This window comes from Kwoniella newhampshirensis, chromosome 13, assembly GCF_039105145.1.
Source record: "Kwoniella newhampshirensis strain CBS 13917 chromosome 13, whole genome shotgun sequence".
Taxonomy (NCBI): domain Eukaryota; kingdom Fungi; phylum Basidiomycota; class Tremellomycetes; order Tremellales; family Cryptococcaceae; genus Kwoniella; species Kwoniella newhampshirensis.
Genome location: NC_089966.1, coordinates 1 through 16,606, shown reverse-complemented (window position 1 = coordinate 16,606; position 16,606 = coordinate 1). Strand labels below are relative to the sequence as shown.

General features: G+C 51.3%; 7 protein-coding genes across 7 annotated transcripts; 5 read left to right on the top strand and 2 right to left on the bottom strand.

The window, feature by feature from the left end:
• Positions 1 to 75: 75 nt before the first annotated feature.
• IAR55_005993 (uncharacterized protein) lies at positions 76 to 2,092 on the top strand (the record flags this gene model as incomplete). The annotated part of the gene is made up of 8 exons (XM_066949080.1): positions 76 to 182; positions 236 to 509; positions 570 to 919; positions 974 to 1,037; positions 1,091 to 1,560; positions 1,603 to 1,685; positions 1,746 to 1,844; positions 1,905 to 2,092. The coding sequence occupies 8 exons, from the start codon at positions 76 to 78 to the stop codon at positions 2,090 to 2,092; spliced, it is 1,635 nt and encodes a 544-aa protein (XP_066800088.1).
• A 245-nt stretch (positions 2,093 to 2,337) lies between these two features.
• Positions 2,338 to 5,367, bottom strand: IAR55_005992 (uncharacterized protein; the record flags this gene model as incomplete). Its single annotated transcript, XM_066949079.1, has 5 exons — positions 2,338 to 2,601; positions 2,651 to 2,797; positions 2,955 to 3,162; positions 3,286 to 3,380; positions 3,424 to 5,367. 5 exons carry the CDS (start codon positions 5,365 to 5,367, stop codon positions 2,338 to 2,340), a joined length of 2,658 nt encoding a protein of 885 aa, XP_066800087.1.
• A 260-nt stretch (positions 5,368 to 5,627) lies between these two features.
• IAR55_005991 (uncharacterized protein) lies at positions 5,628 to 6,531 on the bottom strand (the record flags this gene model as incomplete). Its single annotated transcript, XM_066949078.1, has 2 exons — positions 5,628 to 6,075; positions 6,119 to 6,531. 2 exons carry the CDS (start codon positions 6,529 to 6,531, stop codon positions 5,628 to 5,630), a joined length of 861 nt encoding a protein of 286 aa, XP_066800086.1.
• A 413-nt stretch (positions 6,532 to 6,944) lies between these two features.
• On the top strand, positions 6,945 to 8,668 carry IAR55_005990 (uncharacterized protein; the record flags this gene model as incomplete). Its single annotated transcript, XM_066949077.1, has 9 exons — positions 6,945 to 7,183; positions 7,247 to 7,281; positions 7,351 to 7,363; positions 7,425 to 7,554; positions 7,608 to 7,733; positions 7,884 to 8,029; positions 8,100 to 8,212; positions 8,323 to 8,396; positions 8,504 to 8,668. The coding sequence occupies 9 exons, from the start codon at positions 6,945 to 6,947 to the stop codon at positions 8,666 to 8,668; spliced, it is 1,041 nt and encodes a 346-aa protein (XP_066800085.1).
• A 675-nt stretch (positions 8,669 to 9,343) lies between these two features.
• IAR55_005989 (uncharacterized protein) lies at positions 9,344 to 10,268 on the top strand (the record flags this gene model as incomplete). Its single annotated transcript, XM_066949076.1, has 4 exons — positions 9,344 to 9,391; positions 9,616 to 9,866; positions 9,982 to 10,042; positions 10,158 to 10,268. The coding sequence occupies 4 exons, from the start codon at positions 9,344 to 9,346 to the stop codon at positions 10,266 to 10,268; spliced, it is 471 nt and encodes a 156-aa protein (XP_066800084.1).
• An 885-nt stretch (positions 10,269 to 11,153) lies between these two features.
• IAR55_005988 (uncharacterized protein) lies at positions 11,154 to 11,747 on the top strand (the record flags this gene model as incomplete). Its single annotated transcript, XM_066949075.1, has 3 exons — positions 11,154 to 11,256; positions 11,458 to 11,535; positions 11,584 to 11,747. The coding sequence occupies 3 exons, from the start codon at positions 11,154 to 11,156 to the stop codon at positions 11,745 to 11,747; spliced, it is 345 nt and encodes a 114-aa protein (XP_066800083.1).
• Positions 11,748 to 12,576: 829 nt separating this feature from the next.
• On the top strand, positions 12,577 to 14,638 carry IAR55_005987 (uncharacterized protein; the record flags this gene model as incomplete). The annotated part of the gene is made up of 11 exons (XM_066949074.1): positions 12,577 to 12,822; positions 12,884 to 13,039; positions 13,091 to 13,230; positions 13,283 to 13,389; positions 13,436 to 13,588; positions 13,641 to 13,742; positions 13,800 to 13,904; positions 13,969 to 14,073; positions 14,121 to 14,179; positions 14,244 to 14,371; positions 14,425 to 14,638. The coding sequence occupies 11 exons, from the start codon at positions 12,577 to 12,579 to the stop codon at positions 14,636 to 14,638; spliced, it is 1,515 nt and encodes a 504-aa protein (XP_066800082.1).
• Positions 14,639 to 16,606: the final 1,968 nt, after the last annotated feature.

Below are 16,606 nucleotides of genomic sequence, written 5' to 3'. Positions count from 1 at the left end.
AGACTGCCGACTGCGTCCAAGATCCCTTTCCCTTCTCCAAGCTGTCCTCCATAGACTGCTCCGCCTCTCGCCAAGATGTCTATTCCATCACAAAGCGACATGGAGAAGGTCGACACATACAACGAGCCTCAGATTCACGATGTTGACCGTATCTCGCAAAGCGAAGAGGAGCCCTACCTCTAGTAGGTTTTGGCCAACGACCCCCCATGCTGCACAGCTGACCAATGACTCGCAGTGGCGGCTTCTCCACCATACCGATATGGAGGACTGTGATCGTGGTCATTTCGTTGACCTTCCTCTTCATCTGCAACACTGGTTCCATCCAGTCTATGAACGTCGCCGTCGGTTTCATCGCCCAGGATTTGAAATTCGCTCCAGCAGAAGTGCAATGGATCCAATCTGCTTACGAATTGTCGTCTGGCTGTTTGCTGCTCTTGTTCGTCCCCATTTCTGATCAATTCGGGGCAAGATGGGTAGTTCTCTTTGGTGGTGCCTTCTTTTGCGTCTGGGTCAGTATGCTTTTCCGGTTTTGACTGTTTGCTGACAACACACTGACATCTGCTGTGTAGGCAATTGCTTGTGCTAACGCTCAATCGCCTTATCAATTTATCGTCTTCCGAGCTCTGGAAGGTGCCGGCAGTTGCGCTGTGGTCCCCGCCGGTTTCGGCGTGATCAGTCAAATGTTGCCCATCACCGAAGGCAAGAGCAGTTACCGAAACGTCCTTCTCGCTCTCTTTGCCGCCGGTGCACCGCTGGGATCGGGCTTCGGTACTATCTTTGGAGGTTTACCCACCCAGTACTCCGCCATCAAATGGAGAGGTATCTTTGCCGTCTTCGCCGGCTTATCAGGTGTAGCTACCATTGCTGCTGCCCTGACCATGCCACCTAGCAAGGTCACAAAGGTGAAAGGAGGTGTTGAGTGAGTGGATATGCTCTCAGCCGTCATGATTTTGCTGACAAAGACCCAATCTAGCTACATCGGAGCAGCTATGGTCACTACCGCTTTGACATTTATTATCTTCTGTCTTGCTCAAGGTGTAAGTCTCGATAAGCAGCCTTGATCCGGAACGAAGCTGATCATCAAATCCAGCCTGCCGTTGGATGGAAGACCGGTTACATCATCGCGCTCTTGATTGTTGGCGTTCTTCTGCTCGGTCTTTTCGGCTTCTATGAATGGTGGCTCGAACGTCAGGACAAGACTCCGATGTTGAGGATGTCCAACTTTGCTCGTGGTCGATACGCCTTTATGAACTTCCTCGGTTTGATCGGCTTCGGAAACTTCATCACCTGGGACTACTGGGCCGGTCTCATGTACGCTCAAGTGCACGGACTAGGTGCGAAGGATATCATGTTGCGATACCTGCCGCAATCTATCGGTGGTCTGGTCGGTGGACCCTTGGCCACGCTTCTGCTTCGACGCGTATCTACCCAGATTGTGTTCATGCTCGGATGCTGCTTCACCATCTCCGGATCTTTGATCTTTGCCCTTGCGAAGATCACTGATACGTACTGGGATCATGCGCAATTCTTGGGTTTCCTCTTGTCCATTATGGGTGCTTGGTAAGTTGAGACTACGACTTTCTGTTGCTGACTTCGCCACAGTTTCATCTACCAGTCTGGTATGCTCTACAGTATCTCCATCGTTGTGCCTTCCGAGATGAATGCCGCGGGTGGTCTCTTCCAAGGTGGGTGTTACTCGATTCGGCAGAGTTCGACACGATCACTGATGATCTCCCACCTCACAGTGATGACCAGTTTGGCCTCATCATTCGGTCTCGTGTTCTCAACCATCGTTGCAGACGCCCACACCTCGCCGGAAGACCCAATGAGACGTTTCAACTACGGTTGGTCGTGATTCTCGATCGCATAAGTATGGATTAAATGCTAACAGTCTATCTCTCCAGGTTGCTGGACTGGTGTCGCATACGGTTGCTTTGCTTTAATAATGGCAGTCCCTTGTCTATGGGGCATCGGTATTTTGCACAAGACCGGTGAGACAGCTCGAGTCGAAGAGCTCGTCGCACACCATCACGAGGACGATGTCATCCATCACCAACACCCGGAGGTTCCTCATAATGACGACCACGCGTAATCGCGAGACCAGAGGGTGTTGTAAGTAGATAAGTTTAGAATTGTACGGCTCAGTTGGCCGATTGAATGAAAGAGGACGAAATTCAGGTAGTTTCCACCAGTAGACATTCTTGGGATGCACCCCTATCAGATGCCAAGTACAGGAATATCAGTATCTGAGAATCGAAAAACATTCAGCTAGGCTAGCAAACAAGACGAAATTCCGACTTGCACATCGTTAAAAATCCATCTGTAACTTTGTGTCGTCTAAAACAAGTCGACTCGGTTGCCTCCATCCGGCTTCACCGCCTTGACCTTGGCACTGAAGGTGAACGGATCGCCTTCATACGCCGCCCAACCCATTTCTTGTGGAGACTGGTTGTCCAGTCCAAACAGAGTTCGGACATTAGTGCTGGCAAGGTCCCAGGCTTGCTCTTTCGTGAATACTTCGGGGTTGTCAGAGTGAGCCCATGCTGCCTCGAGACGGGTGTTCGTAGTCTTCCAACTCCAGTCGACTCCCACTCCGATGAGCTGCGACGAACGTCAGCTGCTTACGCCGGGATGTCAAACAGACACTCACCACGCCACGCGATGCTAGATAGGCCGGGAGTGATTGGTTGGTGATGGGAAGGCCAGGAAGCGCTCGACGGGACGCCCAAGTGTCGGGCTGGCCACGCGCGGGGTTGACGATGACACCGACATTCTCCTTTGCAAGTTCGTCGGCGACCTACTCGAGAGTCAGCGCAAGTCAGAACATGCGCACGTACCATCCATGCCTCAAGTCCGCCAAGCAGCGTGAGCCTAGCGTCTGGTGCTACCTGTCTCTTCAATCGTACCAAAGCAGAGATGTCGTCCGCTCGATTGACGTATACTATCAGTCGCACCTCGCCACTGACAACTTTCCGCATGACTTCTCCAAGGTCAGTGTCCTTTCCAACCTTGCCCAAAAAGAGGCGTCGGAGGATAGCGATCTTGGTCGACACTGATAATCGTTCGTTATCTAGACGACAGACCAAGGCCGAGCCCTCCTGAAGAATTGCGCCATCCACGAGACTGTGTGGTGCCGAAGTGGAGAACAAGACGGATAATCCGCTGATGAAAGGGGGTGTCACGCCATTGGATGAGGACGCCAGTGGATAAGAAATAGCGGACGTTACTCCCGAACGATACGCTAGTCTGAAAAATCTTCAGCCCAATCTTTTCTCTGGAACTCACAATTCGTCCTTGCCACCCAGTAACAATCCGTCAGCTGCAGAAACAACCGCTCCGTTGACGATGTCTGCCGCAACAATAGTCGCATCGTATGCGTCCTGTCACAGCATAAGCAAAATATTTGGAGAAGTCAAGACTCACGCCATCAGCGGTTTCCGACTCCAGGAAGATCTCCGCCAAGCCCATCGAACTTCCAACGGTGATCAGGCCTCGATACACACTACCTCCTTTGAGATCTACGAGGTCCACATTGGCAAGACTGTGATTGCATTTCCCAATGCAGGCGATCTGACCATCTTCGACAACTACTGTACTCTCTCCGAAGGAGGCTGCTTCGGACAGACCGGGAAGGTACACGTGGGATACATTGGTGAACACAACATTGCTCACTGTCCGTTTGGCCCGTAGATTTTGGTCTCCTCGAGCATCGATCGCTTCTTGCGCTTCAATGTGGTAATCTACTGATGCGAACGGCTCTTGACCCTTTGGCTTGGAGGCGACATACTGGTCCACTAGCTGAGGGATACCATCGATGTACGTTTGCTTCGGTGTTGCTCCCAAGCTCAACGGGTAGCTATCCCACACCACTAAATCCGCATCATACCCTTCGCGGATGTAACCGACACGGTGATCCATACCCATGGCTTTGGCCGAATGCGTCGTCACACTTCCCAGAGCCTGGGCTGAGTCGAGACCGTAGTGGTGTGCTTGAGCAGCCTCGAACATGAGATACCTCGAGGCGATAGGTTGTGGATGATCCGATTTCATCACCACGTTGAGACCAGCGTCTGCCAAGATCCGAGGGGCGAAAGGACTGGAGCGGTAGGACTCTTCCTTATACCGTCCAAACAGGGCAAACATCGCAATAGCCGGAGGTACAGGACCATATGCGCTCTTAATGACTTCCGGAACAAGCCAGGCTTCCGACGCATGATGAAAGGCAGCAACAGGGAATTTGAACTCGTTTGAGACTCGGACGAAGGCGTCGATGTCGGTCGCCTCGTAGCAATGAGTGTTGACCTTGACATTACCTCGGATAGCTTCTGCCAATACTGCCCACTGCAGATCATCGGGGAAGGGCTCGGTCTGAGCCGTTGGACTGGCGCACCATCGATCTTGCTTTTCCTTGAGCTTCTTACCCTCTGTGTAGGCACGACGAAAGTCCCAGGACGTATCCATACGCGTTTGTCTGTACACAGCGGAAGGGTTTTGTCCACAGGCATCCTTAAGGTGTATCCAGTTGTTGGCGACTCTCTCCCATCCTCCGTCCGTCTCGTTGTCGTGTGCGTTCTTGCGGAAGGGGGGTTCAAGCTGCATACTCGAGGGTGTGTTCTCTTTCGTAGGTCGCGGCTTGAATACGAAGCCTTGACCGCCCATCGCATCGGCCGATCCGGGGAGGACGAGCATGGTAGTGATACCACCTGATATGGAGAGTTTGAAAGCCTGGTCGTGAGTGTTGAAACCGTCGAGGGATCTCAACCACGGCTGGACCGATCCTTTGAAGGAGTTGCCGTCCGAGTACGATTCAAGTGCTGGGATAGCTGATACACCCAAGTGGCTGTGCAGATCCACTATACCAGGAGTGACCCATAAACCCTTCAGATCAACTTCCTCTATCTCCCTCGAAAGTGTTTCTGCCTTCTGGGTATCGCTCGATTTGCCAATCCGTCTGATCATGCCTCCGTCTAGCAGTACATCAACCTGTCTTAAAATCTCCTTTCCGTCCTTTTCTCCAGTCCATACCGTTGCATTCTTGAGCCATACAGCTTTCGTGGAAGGAACGTAACGATCGCTCACTTTGCGACTGCTAGTGAACGGCTTCTTCACCGGTGGACCGTGCTCGATGAGCTTGCATTGGCGGATACCGTCTTCGACAAAACCGGGGAGTGGCTTGGAAGGGAAGGGGAAGTAGTCGTAGTATTTTAGAATGATCAAACAGGTAAGGAGAGCGGTAAGGGTGTAGCGGATCGGCGTGAGATGATACGTGGACCGTCGTTTTTTGTCCGCGTCGCCGTGCTCGAGGCCGACGTCTCTCTCAACATCTTTGCTCGCACGAGCTGGCGTGAATCGTGCTTGTAGTCCCATACTGCTGGACGCTGACGAAAGGGTGACATGTTGAGTGCATATTTGAAGGAGGGAGCAAGATCCTTCGAGGGCGAGGCGGACAGTAGTACAGTAATTGATGGATTAGTCGATGGGACCGCGTGTTGCAGTTGCAGATTACGGCGACCGCCGGGACCAAATGTTATATATAATGACGCAAAGGAAGGGATGGTAGGGGTATTCACGTGTATTGTCCTTTTGAAGTCAAGCACTGCATCATCATCTATTGGTCGAATGGGGGGCTATTGGTGAGCTTCGGTCTTTAACCTCTGACCTAGCGTCCTCAAATCTGGCCCTTTACCCCCATACTCCGCAGGAACGTCGTCCATATTTCCCAACTCCTTTGCCAGATTCTCCTTGTAGCTTATCACCTGGAACTTCTTGGCCGTCTCGGTGGACACGAACAGGCTGATTGCACCGAACATCCAGGACATGAGGAGTGGGACCTCGACAAAGAATTTGCGGAGCAGCAGCTCAGGATAATGTGCTTGCATGATTTCGATGACAGCTCTAGATGCTGCTTTGACAAGTGGATCCATGCGCAGGAATGAGACTCCTTCGTACAAGTGGATTTGGTCGATACGGTGTGGGTCTGGACCATGTCCAAAATCAGGAATAGGCGTGGACGTTTGCGATAGATTGAGGTGAGAGATGGCCGTTTCCATCAGGTTTAGGCGCCAGCGTAGGAATCTGGAGGGGATCAGCATACCACAAGTACGGAGACGCAACTCACCGATTGAGATCTCCGAAAGGCTTTTTCAGCTCTTTCACTGCTCCGTAGACATTCCAAGTCACCACGTCACGGCTGCCACCCTCGTTTCCGACCTTTGTGACATAGCCCAGCCCCTCAAAATCCGGACCAAAGTCCTCAGAAGCGGTCCCTTGGTCCAACCCAAAATCCTTTCTCCATTTCAACGTCTTGGTGAGATTCTCTCCCGCCTTGTCAACGTCATTTGCCACGGAACGGAGGTATTTCTGCAAGATAAGGAGCGTAGAGAAAACTGGAGGAGAGGACGGGGATAGCTGCACACCCCAGATACTTGTGTGGTCTGCGTTGGAGAGGATCTTTGGAAGTCGTGAATGAAGTTGAAGGAGAGGGTGATTCTCGGACAGGGATGGCCAGGTCGCAGTGTCTGAAGATGTCATGATGGCATTGGAAGAGACGGCGGGGAAAAACGGGTCTGTCAACCCGAGTCTAAATGTATGGATGAGAAAACACCTGGATCCATCGCTTCGGCCGATTGGCCTTTGGATCCTCTCCTACTCTGCGCTTGACCATCTTTTTGTTATCTGATTGCTGTGTTCTGAAAGGACGCTTGGGATGATTGATTATGTAATCGTGGAATTGTCTGAATCATCCCCCCGTTTAAAACTTTGTTTTGGCGCTCCACTTGCTATGACGCGCGATTATTATTTTTTTGACTCTATGACTTATTCAAATCTCACCGTCCCATCTCGTTTCCTGGGAGGGTGGGTTAGTCACATCCATCACATATTACCCTTCTCTGTTTCTTCTCTGTTTAAGTCTCGGAACAACGACCATCACCATCCATCCAGTCATGGGCATAGATTTCCAGCACATTTTCTCGACACATCCCACACAGAAAGGGGACAGTGGTCCTCATGCAGCTCATCGGAAGAAGGAGTTTGCGTTCGACAACACGACCCTAGGGGCAGGAGGGTACTCGAAAGTCATCAAGGCCAAATGGAAAGCTCGCGGTTCCATGGTGGTTGCCGTCAAGGTAGTCAGGAAAGAGGCTGTCAAAGACAGGGAGGCGTATCTGAGGATCATCGATATGTGAGTGACATCAGGGCGGTACAAAGGAAGTGGACGACATTCACGCCACTGACATCTGTTAAGAGGGTTCCCCCGGATCAATGAACATCCCAATATCTGTGAGTCATTGGCTCGTCATCGGATGTTCTCGCGATCGAACAAGGCTGACAGTCTGGTGTCATCCACAGGTGCTGGACTAGAGTATGTTCTCAATGACTACTGGTGCAACATTGGTATGAAAAGATAGCTGATGATTGCACAGTTGGTTCGAGACCCCTAGCAAATTTTACGTCACGTTCCCAATACTTACCGGCGGCGAATTGTTGGAAAGGCTCAACACCAGGGGTCGTTTCACGGAGGAAGCCACGAAAAGAGTGATGAAGGTGATACTCGTGAGTTTGTGCCTTCGAGATGTATGCTTGTAGCTGACCATGCATTCACATAGGATATATTGGCATTCATTCACTCTCACGGCATAATTCACCGTGACATCAAACCTGATAACTTCCTCTACCGCACGCCGAACTCTGAAGTGGAAGATATCCTTCTGATTGATTTCGGCATCTCAAAGGTAGGTGCTGCGGCTCATGGAATCCGAAGATGACGCTGATCTCATGTGCAATAAACCCGGACATTCTCAAAACAACCTTACACTCATCGTCTGCGCACACCTCCCGTGTCTCCACAAATTTACTGCGTATACTATTCAAACCAACAACAGGTGCTTCCTGGGCAAAACGACGACGATCCTAAGAACCAATATGAAGCAGGTGGAACACCAGGTTACGCAGCTCCAGAAGTGTTTTGTGGAACAGGCTACGGGAAGAATTCGGATCTTTTTGGCGCTGGGGTCATATGCTACAATTTGTGAGTGATTTGACCTTGACGATGGATCGGCTCCATCCCCTGCCCGATCACGACCTGAAGTATGACATAGGCTGTCCTCATGGAGTCCTTGGGAGTCACAAGATACCCTCGCCTTGATTCAAGAAACAGCGCATTCCAACATCAATTTCCCGGAAGGGCCTTTCGAGGGAGTTTCAGAGCAGGGTAAGTTAGCAGTTTCATGCTGATTGTCTTGTCCCGCTTCCAACCCCGCCTCATGTCTTTCGGTACCCGCCTGAACGCGCTTGTACTAAGAAGCCACCACGTTCTATCAGCCAAGCTGTTTATCAGAAACCTGTTGCAACCGCCGAATCGACGCCCTAGTGCTAAGATTGCCGGAAAACACCCTGTAAGTTTCGTGACCAACCTTGGTGTCGCCTGTTGGAGCAGTCAGTTGAATCACACAATGATGCTGACTATCGATTCCTATTCTCTCCCGACCCTTCTTTTGGATAGTGGCTCACTGTCACCAAGGACGACTCCGAAGTCGACGATCACATCCTCAACGCTCAACAAGCTGACGAGTCGAATGTCGAGCCAATACAGCCGCACCCGACCGTCAGACCCTCACATCCTCTTGCTAAGCAGATCACAGCCTTATCTGCAGTGAATAATGCCTGAGAGATTGGTTTATCGTCATCCTCAGCTTTCCTCTACTACGACATTGCTCAAGCGAATGGTCCACGACCTGTATCAAAATGGGCCGAAGCACGTTGTACCGCAAAATCTCCCTTCTCCACTATAATTCAACATTGGAACGACCGACCGCAGGCCCTCGCGCACGTATAGACAAATGATAGAGTCAATTTAATGCATTCAATTCCGGCCGTGTACAACCGACTGCCCGGTCCGATGACTTACTTTATTCGGGTGCTCGAACGACAACGTGGGCAGAGCGCATGTAACACCGTCAACTCGCACGACTGATATCACCTCAATTGGTAAGTGTAACATCTTCTGCACCTTCCGCGCCACTGGATCTGTGATGCTGACCTCAAGGAAGAGAGCCGAGGTCCTGTGCTGTTTATCGGACTTTTCATGTTCAACTTACATGTAATCTTTCAGGACTGAAGCCAATAAGTCAATACGAGTATACGTGACACTGAACTTCTCTTCGGTCCGTGTATCGCTGCCAATATTGTCGTGTACCTCCTGCGGGACACGTTTACGCTGGACATCGAGCGACAGAAATGGGTCGTGCTTGTTAAGCAAGTAGGAAGCACTACTTGGATTCTTGCTGCAACTGGACCGCATCCCACCATTTCGTCGAAATTGGCGCGTCTTGAGAATCCCTTCATGTTCAGCTTGACATTACTAGCCCTCCTCCCATCACTCGCTAACGCAGTGAAACTGACAACTCATCAAGATGTCCCCTAAGCCCCATCGCCCCTACCGGCTCCTGATGTCAGAAGCGATGCCGATGCCATTGTGTCGGCTTTCAGCAACCTGTCCCGAAGCACAAAATGGAAATTGTTCAAGACCATCACACTTATAGGCGATGTTGGCGAGGTCGAAAGCATGCTCCGACTCAGTGACGATCGATACATCCTCGGCTTTGGGGTGACTAGACTCAACCTACCGTTCAGTACGGCAAGAGCGCTCAAGGCGCTACGATCGTCAAGAATGGTCCCGATCGAGAGAAAGGTCAAGGATACTCGCATTTGACAGTCTTTGACGGTAATGGAACTCGCTTAGCCACTGCAACATTGAACGCTGCTGGCGCATCCGACTACCACGTCGGAGGAATCGACTATGAAAAAACGCCCAATACCGGCCGTATTCAACTGCGACGGTCATCCGAGTTGATCCTTCCTTACACGTACGAAATGACACCATAGTCGATGTCAGAAATCATTTGGGAGGAATCGTCCATGACACCATGAAGCACACGATCACTAAGTTTAATTGGGGTGCTCGAAATACTTCGCGCTCAGCCTGGACTCCAAGCATCTTTGGCGAGAACCAGAAACTGTGGTGCAAAATCCAAGCTATTTCGTAGGTTGCAAAAATTGCCAATGGCTCGGATATCCTGCCGCATACGATCATAAGACAAGCACTGCCCTCTGTTCGGGAGTCGCCGTCCGTTGAATCAATAATGCAAAAATGACAGCACTTCAATGATCCAGAACCCGTCGACGTGGATGTGATCGACGGCATCATGCGTCTCTATTGCGCACCGGATCAACAAAATGGGACGATTTTCATCTATGAGGCCGCATAGAGGTTCCAGGAGGAGGGCCGAGCTGTTCGGAGACGGACATGTACGGCAACGAAAAAAAGCTTGATATATAACATTGTCATCCGAGAAAGACATTTCATCGTGGCCAACTGTAAAAGTATCTAGAGGTGGCTCATCCAGTGACCCGTTCCCACATGAATCAATATAGCATTCCTTCTCGCAGGACCGTGTCGTCCTCATCATTACGAGATGTGAAACAAAAGAACATTCCACTGCACGGGTTTCAGCTGGTCAAGGACCGTATACAGTGACTCCCAGTATCACGGCGCGTCCTTGTGCAGTGTGAACCTTGTATCCTGATGCTTCTAGAACGCCGGCGGTTCTGCAGCTGGAAGTCACCTCCGTCCCGTGGGGTGAGACTAATTCCAGCCAACGTGACAAACTTAAAATAAGCCCTTGTCTCCGACTCCATGCGGATTGCAGTCCTTCGTGTCGTCATCGATCGCCGTGCAATTAAGAAGAAGAGAATTAGAGTGTCGTCCACCTTCCAACGGGACTGCATGTGGCCGCTGTTCACGTTGCCTCGCGGGCAAGGCTGGTCATTGGCCGAATGAGTTGGAGGTGAGTCGCTGTGGTGTCAGTATACTCAATAACAAGTCAACCTTACACAAAGGTCAGCCTGATCCGGACCATCACGGTGGACCATCTCATATGTTTTCGTTCGAGCATATCTCTTAAAGTTGCTTTGGACCAAACAACGTCGAGATGGCAGCCAGCGTATGCAGGTCGAATCGAGGTTTATAAACGATCATCCGAGGCTGTGATATTTGGTGATCACCCATCCGCTTTCTAAAAGCATCGCCTTTCTGTTACGCTCACCAGATCTAGCCCCCGTTCAACTCACTCCTTGTCCATACTTCGCACACAATGCTCGTCAAGCAGCTGTTCCTGATCATCGCAGTCGCCAGATTTGGTTTCGCTTTTCAGCAAGACTATGGGCCAGCCTGTGAGGGTACAGGCCCCTGTACATGTGAGTTCACATAATGAAGCTCTGCTGATCGGCAGATCAATCTGTCAACCCGGGCGACGGTACGCCCCTGACTGTGAATGGTAACTGTGCGCCTGACGGATATTGCGCCGACAACGGAGCGACTTGTACCTCAGACGATCAGTGCTACAACTTTTGGTAAGCGCAGTTGTTGTTATGTCGCTCATCATAGTAGTGGTTCAGGTGTTTGCGGTGGACCTGGAGCCCAGTGCGATAGTGAAAACACCTTTTCGCACGGGGTAGAGGGGACGACCTGTAACAGTGAGTATGCTTCCTTGCGACTTGGAAAGTTATCTGACCCATTTGCAGCCGACGCCGGGTCCACCTGTCAACTGGAGACTGGTATTTGTCAAGCACCTGCTCCACAGCCGTCGGCCAGGAAAAGGAACCTACCACCAGCATATCCTTACAAGCAGTACAAGTATAAGCCCCGGTCGGCGGTCAAGCGCGCTGGGCGTCACCTGTTCAAGTAGTCAAAGAGTATATGCGACCGTGATCTTGAGATGTATGGCTTTGAGTGGGCGAGATTCCCGCAACCGGAAAGGAATCCCGAGCGATTGATTCCAATGAGTTGCGTTGTGGGCATATTGGCCGACGAGCTTGGTTTTCCGGACCTTATTATCTTAATAACTCGCGCACTCCCATTCATTCATCACTTACGATAAGAGCCATTGCTGTCCAACCAGATTGCGCGATTTCACGCTTTTTCCACAAGCATGGTGACCCTAACCTTTTGCGTGTTGGCAATGGGAAATGGGACGACCCTCTTACCTGAGGTCAAAGTCTCACCCTGTTTTAGGGGAGAAATCATTTGGGCTCGCGGCGAAAGGAAAGTGTCGGCACCGATCAAAATCCCTCATAAGTGGCTAGGCTTCTTTATCTTTGCTTTCTGCACCCTTTGGCGTCGCCAAGCTTTTTGGTCCTTAGCCGATAGCGTTCATCGGGTCAAATCCTCGTTGAACCCGAGGGGACCAACGAAAGGGTGACAATCATAAAGGTCTGGCTGGACCCTGACACTTATCGGAGGAGCTGGGTGTCATTTGGCGTGCCGCCAGTAGGCTATTTGCGGGTAGTGCATTTCAAAGCTGCAGTAAGTTACCCTTCATGGATACATTTATCCGTTTCTTATCGAGAACGTCAGTATGTACGGATTTCTGTCCCGAAAGTAGGGGATTCATGCTCGACACACCCACGGAGAAAGCCGTTTCGGTTTCCTACCTAGCGCAGTATATAACAGCTACGATCGCCAACCAGTAGTGTTCCCTTCCAAGCTCTCTCACGGCTCCAAACTCACCAATCACCATGTCCGAGCTTGTTTACGGCACCCGTGTGGAGATCGCGCCAGATGACTCTAAAGACGCCACCGACTCGAAAGTCGTCACCGTCGAGGAGAAGAATGTCCCCGTTGTCGATGGCGAAACTGCTGAAGCGCGACGCCTCTTCTCGTACGAATATGGCGAGAAGCTCAAACGCCGTGCCGATTGGCACATCATGCCGGTCCTCGTGCTGGCCTATCTCGTCAAAAATATCGATGTCAACATGGTCTCGGTGAGTGTGAAGCAATCGGTCCTTCGAACTGTTGCTGACGTGCTTATTCGGCATTCGACAGTACGTCAGAACCATCAACGTTGGCACCGACCACAACATCCTCAAGGCCCTTCACATGACGAGCAACGAGTACAGTTATTTGTCCACCTGCTTCACGGTCACATTCATCCTATCCGAGATCCCGTCTAACTTCATCATCAAATGGTCCACTCCAAGGGTGAGTGCTTCCTTTATGTGGCGTAGCTTTTGATGATCTAACAGCCTCCAGCTCCACTTTGTTCGAATCATGATCGGATGGTCTATCGTCTGTGCTTGTCACGCGGCTTGCAAGAACAAAGAGTCTATATACGCCTGTCGAGCCCTTCTCGGTCTCATGGAGGGAGGCTTGTGGCCGGGAATCCAGTACCAGTGGGTGCTTTACTTCAGCGACTCGTATGACAGGGCTAAATTTCGTTTCCAGGATGACGTGCTGGTACCGACCGGACGAGCTCGCTGTCCGCATGGCTGGTCTTATCGCTTTGGGTCTGTTCTCTGGAGTCATCGACTCGGTCCTTTCTTATGGTCTCTGTGAGTGGCTCCAGTAAGTTCCCAGACGCGGCTGACACGCCTTTAGCTTTCATCAGCGGCAAGGGTATGATGGGATGGCAATGGGCGTTTGTTATTCCCGGTATCATTGGCTTGTTCTTAGCCGCCTGGACTTATTTCAACCACCCCGACTGGCCCGACTCTCCTCCCTCCAGGCGTCAATTCCTCACCGAGCAAGAAGGTCAGTGCTGCTATGTGATTTTAAAAGAGTGCTCATTAACCCAATGTCGTAGGCGCTTTCATGGTGTCCCGTCTTCCTCCTAACGCATCGAAATCCACCGACTCGAACTTTGACTGGGCTGCGGTGAAGGCTGACCTCAAGACCCCTCTTCCATGTGAGTGGTTGGTCGAGCGTGGATAAGTTCTATAAGCTGACCACGCCTTTGTTACAGGGTCATTTGGGCTATTGATGATGCTCCAAGGCACCGGTACAACTGGTCTGACCTTCTGGCTCCCTACCATCATCCAAGGATGGGGTCTGACCACTCTCGACAAAAGTAAGCAGAGACAGTCTAAGCATGAGCTGACTTACGACAGGTCAACTGCTTGCTATCCCGCCAGCCGTCGTGTACATCATCTTCACTCTGACATTCGCCCATTTCATCGATCACAACTCGAAGCTTCCAAAGCCAGTCTACATGCTTATCTCTCTGGGCATCATGATACGTGCGTTGAAGTCAATTTCAAAACGGTCGAAGGCTGACCTGATACAGCTGTCTTCGTTGGCATGATATTCTGCGAGTCGAAAGGCGGTCGTTACGCTTTGATCATAGTAAGTCATATGTTCGGAGGCAGAGTTCGAGTCCTACAGTTCAAAGCTCACACTATATCGCCAGCTCGCATACATGTGTAATGCGATGTATCAAACCTGTATCATCCCACTTCGTGCTCAGTCGACTAGGGGATCAAGCTCAGCTGCTTTCGCCTACGCCTTCCAGAATGTTTTCGGTAACAGTGTTGGTCTGTGAGTATCGTGTAGATCCCATGTCAGACACATCGCTCACTTCTCTTGCGCAGATACTCCGCCCAGATCTTCCAATCGAAATATGCGCCCCGATACGCGGTTCCCTTCGTGGTGTGTATCATCTTCTTCGCCGCAGCTGCCATTCCTGTCTGCTCTGTCTGGTATTTCCAGCGTGATATTGAGCGAGAGACTCGGGAGCTTGGTGTACTCCGACGTAAGCAAGGCAAGAAGGAAGGTGAGGTCGTTGACCTTGAAGTCAAGATGTGAGAAGGTAGACGCAGACGAGCTGGGCAGTTCTGCCGTGGGCTGAGCCAAGCGACTTTCTCGGATACAGCGTGTATAGAGGTTTGTGTTATGAAATTTGTAGAGTTGTTGATACTCCTCGTTTCGCGGGTAGAGCTGTTATGTATGAAAGTGGGGCAGTGTGATAGCATGCCGCGTCACCCGCTGCTAAGGCTACGGTGAGAACATCGACGCCAGGCATGAGCCCTCAATCGCCTTCAACATGGAATGCACGTACAGAGGCTTGGCGTCATCAAGCTCTAAGCCGAAATGGCAAACGACTGTTTTACGTCACTTAAACGATCTATTGCACCAGCTTCAACTGGGCAGCTATTGATTCAGTTTCCTCATCCAATCGGTATACATGTCAGCGGCAGGGCACCAGTTGCGAAAACTCTGTGACACTTCTCACCAACCATATCAGATCTTATGCGCGTGGAGGGGGGGCTCAGATCGCATTTCATTCCATGCGTTTTAGTACGATAACCTACATCGCATTGACCACTACTGTATGCGTCAGTCGTCACCAAGTGAATGACTTCCCAAAGTATTCGATTGTGGATCCGGATACTTGGTTGACTCCTGAACCGTACGTGTCCACTATAGCAGACCGCAGGTAGTCGCACATACCTGCCGGGCCACATCCCAAGACTGCTAGTCTTTCCGCTCCCACTAGTCGGTTGACAAAATCCTGCAACACTTCTGCCATATCCGGTCGTCCAGATATGAGTGCTGGGGTGACTTCGTCGTCTGAAAGGCTCTTCTTTTCGTGGATAGGCCTGTCCTCTCGGTCGAGTAGTGAAGGCGTCTGTCCCGCAGGATCGGTCTTAAGAACGTTCACGACGTGATCCGACTCAGAGAGTGTCGAGAGGAGGTGGGGCGCTTCTTCAGGCTCAATGCCTGTCTCACTAGAGATGTAAACCTAAGCCGTGGAGCCTCCCTCCTCAGTGACTGAGAATTGAATTCGGAATTGAGGGTCGACCATGTCATTTGACGATGGAAACCGACTCTGCAGCACATCATTGCCTCATACACCTCCTCTTCCTCCTTCCGAAAAATGAGGAAAGCGGGGGCAGTGAGATGATACAGTATCTGTCAATCAGTACTTGAGAGACGCTGGTGATGGCGTGGGCAGGACTTATGGGACATCGCTCCTCTCTCCCTTTCCGAAGAATGAGGAAAGCGGGGGTAAATGGCATGTAAGCTGTACTCAACCGGTCGGTGACAGATTGTACATCAGTATCTCCCGTAGATACATTCTCCATACCAATCAAAGTTGATCCTTCTTGTATTGGCCATACCACGATATGCACTCGACCGGAGCGACTGTCATGCAGCTTTATACAGTGTTCTTCAGTGATGTATTGCGCCACGCAGCCCATGGTGATGTTCCTACAATGCATCGGTCTAGAAGTCGTATTTGTATACGTAATGTAGCATGGGTTAGGGGTTAGGGGTTAGGGGTTAGGGGTTAGGGGTTAGGGGTTAGGGGTTAGGGGTTAGGGGTTAGGGGTTAGGGGTTAGGGGTTAGGGGTTAGGGGTTGGGGGTTAGGGGTTAGGGGTTAGGGGTTAGGGGTTAGGGGTTAGGGGTTAGGGGTTAGGGGTTAGGGGTTAGGGGTTAGGGGTTAGGGGTTAGGGGGTTAGGGGTTAGGGGTTAGGGGTTAGGGGTTAGGGGTTAGGGGTTAGGGGTTAGGGGTTAGGGGGTTAGGGGGTTAGGGGGTTAGGGGTTAGGGGTTAGGGGTTAGGGGTTGGGGGTTAGGGGTTAGGGGTTAGGGGTTAGGGGTTAGGGGTTAGGGGTTAGGGGGTTAGGGGGTTAGGGGGTTAGGGGTTAGGGGTTAGGGGTTAGGGGGTTGGGGGTTAGGGGGTTAGGGGTTAGGGGTTAGGGGTTGGGGGTTAGGGGGTTAGGGGTTAGGGGTTGGGGGTTAGGGGTTAGGGGGTTGGGGGTTAGGGGTT